The 7,389-nt window shown below is 38.2% G+C and overlaps 1 protein-coding gene across 1 annotated transcript in view; it reads right to left on the bottom strand.

Annotated features, from left to right (window-relative positions):
• Window positions 1–3,130: 3,130 nt before the first annotated feature.
• LOC118337398 (CD109 antigen-like) overlaps window positions 3,131–7,389 on the bottom strand; it is a 13,178-nt gene continuing 8,919 nt past the window's right edge. Inside the window, exons 26-32 of the mRNA XM_035674385.1 lie at window positions 7,034–7,224; window positions 6,418–6,567; window positions 6,226–6,291; window positions 5,424–5,563; window positions 5,178–5,334; window positions 3,878–3,980; window positions 3,131–3,666 (exon numbers count right to left, since the gene is read on the bottom strand). Coding sequence (XP_035530278.1) covers window positions 3,464–3,666; window positions 3,878–3,980; window positions 5,178–5,334; window positions 5,424–5,563; window positions 6,226–6,291; window positions 6,418–6,567; window positions 7,034–7,224 — 1,010 coding nt within the window. The 3' untranslated portion in view covers window positions 3,131–3,463. The remainder of the gene's footprint in view (window positions 3,667–3,877; window positions 3,981–5,177; window positions 5,335–5,423; window positions 5,564–6,225; window positions 6,292–6,417; window positions 6,568–7,033; window positions 7,225–7,389) is intronic.

The following is a 7,389-nucleotide window of genomic DNA, read 5'->3' as shown; positions in this document are numbered from 1 at the left end:
TTATCAATTTACAACAACAGACATGAACATTTTACTAATGCAAAAAAGATAAAAAAAAAAAAGATAAAGACAAAAAATATACAATCTACATAATATAAATATACAATTACAATACTTATGGTGTGCAACAATACTTATGGGTATTTGAAAAAAGAAAAAGTAAAACAGTAAGTAAAATAGTAAAATAGCAGGAATGGAAGTCCAGAGTCCTGAGTGTTTTGGGTGGGGCAGAGAAGGGCGGGTGGTCCTTTCTGACAGCCTGGAGGATGTGACTGGGGGGAGAGAAAAAGTGCTGTCATCTGACTTGTTCTTTTTGATGCATGTGTCTGATAAAATCTATTCCACAACAGATTTATCTCAGTTATGCAATACATCCCGTTTTGAAGATTCATCTGCAAAACCTGCTGTCAATGAGAATTGCTTATTTGAACAAAACACACACACTCCATCTTGCCTCCTGCCACAGTGAGTCCAACAACAACATTGCATGTTTCTCTAATAGCTCCCATCAGGAGATGAAACCCATAAATAATCATCCCCCTTACTTTGTTTACCCCATCTGCGTGTCCTTGGCGACAGGCATGTTGCCAACATTATTGCTCTCACAGCCACATTGACGAGAGTGAATATTAATAAATGTCATCAGACTCAATGGGCCTGATTTATGACTTTGGACCTCAGTGTCGTTCTGGGCATGATATGACCCAACCACTGGCTCCAGAAACTTCTGCAAAAATAGAGTGATTTCTGCAAAAGCTTCACTTTGGGAGATATTACATTTTGTTCTATTTAATCTCATGTTGCTCCTCACAACAAGATGATAAAGTGGTGAAAGATAGATGCTCCGCAAAGACATAAATCTCCTTTTCTCTCCCCTGTGCACATTTTTGCTAAGAAAGGCCTCCTTCAACTCATCTTAAACTCTTAATACTTTCCCTGCACTTAACCTAAACTCTCTGTCAGCTGAAGCCACTACATTAGCAGTAGTCTGACATAGTAAATGCATGACATCATGACCAGAGTATGCCCCTGATTGATGTCTGTTTTCGTAGCCTGACCCACAACAAGGCCCTGGTTAGTAATGGTCATTCGTCATGACCTTTCTGTGTGTGCTGTTATCCCAAATGAATATAATATATTTACAGCCGTGCCACAGCACCGTTCAATGAAATGACACCATTGTTTACAGGCAATTAAGTTCTCAGATGCAACTGACCAGTTTGAATTTTTCCATACATCACAAAAACTAAAATGCATCCTTGCTGGACTCTTTGAAGAGTAAATATTATCCATTACGTCACATCCTCCTCACATGATAAACACTTGTTGTACTTAGTAATAACATCAACGGTCTTATTATTTAATCACAGATATGTAAAGTGTGTAGACCAAATGTATTTCCTGTTTGTGATAGGATCAGTTTATAAGATCTTGAGAGCTCAGCTAAGCTTCGAACTGTCACTATTATGTTACCAAGCCTGCCATCTAGTGTTAGTGAGTCTGGCACTGCAGGTTTTCCGCTTTTTGTGAACCAAAATACTAGGAAAAGAGCCATTAGAAAAACAATCTGCATTTTTATGGAAAGTATATGGAATTGCTTTATTTCAGCTTTGAGGTGACTGTGGAAGTATAGTTGCCAAATGTGTTCCATCTATCCATAATGTGAGTGTGTGTGTGTGTGTGTGTGTGTGTGTGTATGTGTGTGCTCTCCCATTTTTCTGACATTGTTTAAACTCCAGTGAGCTCCTGGCGGGCAGTAACAGTCAGAGCAACATGCTTATATAAGGTAATGTCTTATACCAACAACATATGTGAACACTGTAGATACTAGCAGAAGAGACAGTGCGGTTACATGTGGTCAGAGTTTAGGACATCCATTTTCACAGTAAATCTTCTAAAGGTGGAGGCTCTAATTGTCTTTGCTGCAGTTTTGTTGCTTTTTACATGTCGCTGTAACTTTACTGAAGGATTCACTTTATTTTAAAGTAGGGAATAGGCAATTTAGGCAGGCCTTGTAGCAAGGATTAACCATTTGTGACATTAAATTGAAGGCAAAAATTAAAGGTTAAAATTTTGTAAGTTTGAGGTATTTATTTGCTTTTTGTGTAACTCATATTCTCAGCTTCATTCCATGTCTGCTTTTGCTTATAAACAAAATGCTTTATTGTCCCTTGAGGGAAATTGCTTTGCCAAATGAGCCTTATAAAACATCTTACACATAAAAAGCAGACATGCATTGCTATTAAAACAAAAAACATCAAGACAGCATATTTTTGAGGGTAGAGTGAAGCTGACTCCCAGTGAACGAATCAGTGCTAATGGATATTCAGCGACTTGACTAACACTTCCACAGGGTAGACGTTTACTGAAACTATTTAACTTTGGTAAAAACATCCATAGTCTTCCATTCAAACAGTACTGTCTGGGGGAGTTTGGAAATTCCCTAACCAATATTATTTAACTGACATTACTGGTTTTCATTATGCTTCCATTTACTGTATGTGGAGACTAAACTTCAATATTGTGGTTTTTCAGGTGAACATGGTGCAAAATGTTTGTTGTACAAAATTAAACAGGCCATGGACTGAACACAGTAGGCTGAAGTCTTAGAGAGGACTTATATTTCATGATATGGCCACGATGTCAAACCTGATTACTCTCCGGTGATGGCTTACATGTATGTGTGCGTGTTCCCTTTGCATACTTCTGCAGGTCAGTCTGCATTCCTTCAGCTTTCATGACGTGGCAGAGGGGGTAAGGTAGACTTTATCTCACTCCAGATGATCTTAAAAGATCCTTTTGCTCCTTAGTGCCATATATATACCCCAACTCTGTGAGGTCTGGTTCACTCAAGCAGGACTGTTTTATATCAACATGAGCAAAAACATATTAAAGCCCACAGTCAGTCATTGGCTGGAAAGTACAGTAGAGCTGTAGAATAAATCTTATTTTAGCCTTCATATTGCTTCAGACTGCAGAACATGTCTGAACTTTCTGCCAGAATGGCGACAACAGGACACACATGGAACTGAGAAAAAAATCCTTTTTATTTGTTCTGCTGCCAACTGTACATGCGTTCTTTATCAAACTTTCTATTCTGGTCAACACTCTCATGGAAGGATATGGAAAATGGTAGGTTTCATGAACTAAAAAAAATATATTTTATTTGTTTTCTAAAGTATCAAACCCAGTCGTAGGCTGACTAGATAAATTAATTTGAAGAGATTGGTTTCCAAAGACAGTAATTTCACATTCTGTCCAAAAAAAATTAAAATCTGTGCACTAAGCAAAAGAGCAGCATGCAAACAGGCCTCTAAATATCACATTACATCATTTGTCAAGAAATTATAAAAGAAGAATAACATTGTGTAAAACAATGTGTGTACATGCTAAAATGATGTCTCATAGTCTCAAGTATATTCATCACATCTAATTATTATATCTTAGGTATAATTCATTCTAATTAGACTACAATAAAAAAGGCAGGGACTCCAAGAAACAGGCAAATCAAGCTGTAGGTGGCGCTGCTTATAGAGCGCGATAACAGAGGGGAGGACACTGCAATAGCGATTCCTGGCCTGCAGCGGTCACAGTCCTCCCCACAGAAGAAGCAGGAGTTCATGTCGTGCAGATCATCTGAGTTGTATGTTCTCATTGCTTTTCTCGCTGTGAGACAAGGAGAATAATCACATGATACTATGATAATCAGTACATGATGCCTGACATGTTTCATGAACTTGGCTTTTGCCAGTCCAACACAGGACAAAACACACTTTAATAGCATCATGGCTAAAACAGCATGGTTTCAGGTTTGTACTTTAAAAAACATTTTACATAAATTTATACAGCACTGTAAAACAGTAACAGCTGTACTCACTGGGTTCGTAGTAGTCGTAAACCTGCACCACGGCATCTTGTATGTGGGCCACTTTGGAATCTCTGACGACTGGAAGTCTGATGCAAACCTCTGATTTGTTAAGCTGCAAATGGGACCAAAAAACAATATAACACTTACTTGTCTTATTCTTTTATATGTTCATGCAAATATTTGATGTAGGAAATCTAGGAATTGTTTAAATGAATTTAAGAAGCGAGTGGTGAGAGGAGAAAAATCAGTGAGAAGTGCAAAATTAAATCTCCTTAAGTCAACTCACAGGAGCCAATATTGTCCTACATACTGTAAATAAAGTCTAATTCATACTCCATTAAAAGAGGAAAATCTCTTTAACTGAAAACCTTTTTGTCTTCCTTTTATTTCCTTTAGTCAAGGCTGCCTGTACTAATAGAGGGTAGTGGCAAGTGTACAGTACAACTACAACTGGTAATATGGTAATCACTTATTTTCTCATTCATGGCCATAACATTTATGATCCTGCAAGCTAACTAACCGCTAACATTTTGGACACAGAGGTCATGTTCTCAGTAGTACTGGGAATGTGGGAAATGTTTTAATGACCTGAGGAAGAATTTACATTCAAAAATGACAGACGTTACACATGATGGGCTTTGAAAGCTTATTTTGATATTTCTAGACTCAGCTTAAAAGACCAGTGTGTAGGATGTAGTGCATCTCACCAGGAGAATGCAGATGGCAACTAATTGAAACCACTTGACTCAACCAAGCATTTAGGGGAAACTATGGTGGCCGCAAAACCCGTTAAAAATGTAGAAGGCCCTATCCAGAGTGAGTGTTTGGTTTGTCCATTCAGGGCTACTGTAGAAACACAGCAGACTCCATGGAAGAGGAGATAAAAACATAACAATTTCTATTTTCAGGTGATTACACACTAAAAAAAACATTGTATGCACATTATATTCCATTTCTGCCAGACACTGTAAATAGAGCCCCTTACACATTACACACTGGACCTTTAAAACTGATTTCATGCAATGAATGAATACAACTGAAATAAAATAAGAGGTATTCTGTAATCCCCCAGCACAGTTACATTCTTGGCAGAGTGGTGAAGGCTTTGAAACATAATTCAAACCATCATGTTGGGAAACAAATTTTATAAGAAAAATGTCAAAGCATAAACAATCGATGAGGATTTAACATGACCAATAAAGAAATTGTTCTAGCGGTTTTGGTTTAACAAAATGTTTATGTAACTAACTACAATGTGGCCCAGCTTTCATGCCTGACCCACGACATGATGAAATGATGAAACACTTACTGAATCTAGGTAGAGGCTGACTTTCTCAGGAACTATCTCCACCTTTCTGATAAGATCTGATAGGGCGGCAGCTCCAGGAGAGAGACTGAAACCACTGAGCATGCCCACATCCAATATAACCATGCCTGTGAGAGGTATCCCCTGATTGTCCTTTAATCTAGAGAGGACAAAAGCAAGAGGTCATATGGTTTGAGTCCCTTGCTTTAAAGAATATTTTACATCTGATATCTGTGTTGTAGTACTTACTTTGTGCATATAGACAACAGCATGTGATTGTAGTCTCTTTCTTTAGTAAGTTCCACATCCAGCGAGAAAGCCTCATGGTCTGTGGCATGCTGGAGGTTCTGTAAAAATGCTTCGCTCTCCAGGTTGTAAAAGATATTCATCTGGAAGTATAAAAGATGTTTTAAATGTAAACTTAGATTTAGTGGTGAAGAGATAAAGTTTACTGTACTGCCCGATAGCCAGAGATTATATGACTCTGTGATATAGATGATTGAGCGCAAATGCCTCAAGGTCAAGAAACACAATCTGTTATAGTCTTGAGACAACAGCCATTTCCATAAAGCAAAAATGAAATAAATATTGAATCTCTATGTTTACTTGTCTTAACATAAAGTATTGAATCACAGGAGTTTAAAAACAGGATGTGTAACAGAGGGGGTCTGCAATAGAAGACAACAGGTTATAATATTGAACACAGTGAAAAGATTAACCTTTCACCTTCTCTGGGTGATATTATCTCGACACACTAAACGCAGACAGGACTTCAAGCGGCAGTATGTCTTCCAGATGTTAATTGCTGGGAGTCCATTATCATGCTACATTTGCATTTAGCTGTTTTGGTTCAGCATTTACAATGCAGTACATTGTGCTGGGTGAAGTTATCTTGCACAGCTGCTGCGTTCAATTTATTCTGGTCATGCTCCAGTTGTTGAACTATTCTTTATGTTGTTAAATGAACGTATGAAAACATTCCTGCATTGTGAAGGATAGTTTTGGTGTTTCCTTGTGGATAGGTTTAGCAGAATGTAATGTATAACTGTACCTGAATTATTGCAAATCCTTTTCCTTCCATGTATATATTTAGGTTTAGATCTTTGTCAGTATTAATCTGAAAAACAAAAAGTAAAAGCAGGAAAATAAAGTCCAGAATTACAATGAAGCATCATATAAATTATCCAATATATCAAATAATGTATAATGACAACAAGCATGGGATTTCATCCATATCCATTACCTCTTGGCTCTGATACGTCAGATAGGTGGAGTTGTTGATGTAAAATTGTGACACAAATGTTGGGGAAGATATGTTGAGTCTGAGGTCAATGGCGCTGGAACCACTGAAGGCAGCATAGGAGGAGAGAGCCTGGAGGGCAACTACTGTGTCCTGAGGAAGAAGGAAGAGAAAATACCTGCGTCTGAATTATATCATTTTATATATCATTTGGTGCAGAACTGGGGCATATTTTTGCAATATGGTACCACAGAAGGAAAGTTAAAACTTTCCCAATTAATTAACAAACTGGATGTACAATTTATGGTAAGTTTGCATAAAAGATAATTATGAAATTGGCATGTTCCAACTGACTGTTACTGACAGTTTAAACTCAAGAACACTACTGGAAAATCAGACAAAATGCACAAAATCTCAACTCAGGTCAATACTCGACAGCAAGGAGCAACTTGACCAGTGAAGTGCAGGTAAGCATTTTAACACCTTACACATGAAGATGTTAAAATGTCTCTCAGTTCTCCCTAGTTTACAATGAACTGAACAAACAGGTCTTATTGTATTTCCAGCTGTATAGTTGAAACATCAGTTTCTCAAGTAACAGAAAAAGGTGCAGTGTCACCTGTGTCGTCCCAAAGCCTCCTAGATGGTTTCTCTGCTTGCTCAACCATTTCATCAGCACAAAGCCGTCCACAAAGCTGCCGCGCTTAAAAAGAGCCAGCAGCACATAAGAGGCCATCTCGATCTGTGCTGAGCGCGGCTGCCAGTCATGTGACTCCAGGCCAGCTGAGGAGCTCCACATCCCAACTTCATCTTTGGAACAAAATCACAGACTACGCAATCAATTCAACATCACATAGTGTACAGATGTATGATGCTGCACAAACATTATTAGGAAACTGATCACACACAAAGGGCTTAAAGGGGAACTTCGGCAGATTTTTACCCTAGTCTTGATCACTAGAGGTCCCCGAGTAC

This window comes from Morone saxatilis, unplaced genomic scaffold, assembly GCF_004916995.1.
Source record: "Morone saxatilis isolate NCDOM2014 unplaced genomic scaffold, NCSU_SB_2.0 Contig3, whole genome shotgun sequence".
Taxonomy (NCBI): domain Eukaryota; kingdom Metazoa; phylum Chordata; class Actinopteri; family Moronidae; genus Morone; species Morone saxatilis.
Note: the sequence above shows the minus strand (reverse complement) of the source record. Positions and strands in the feature narration are given on the sequence as shown.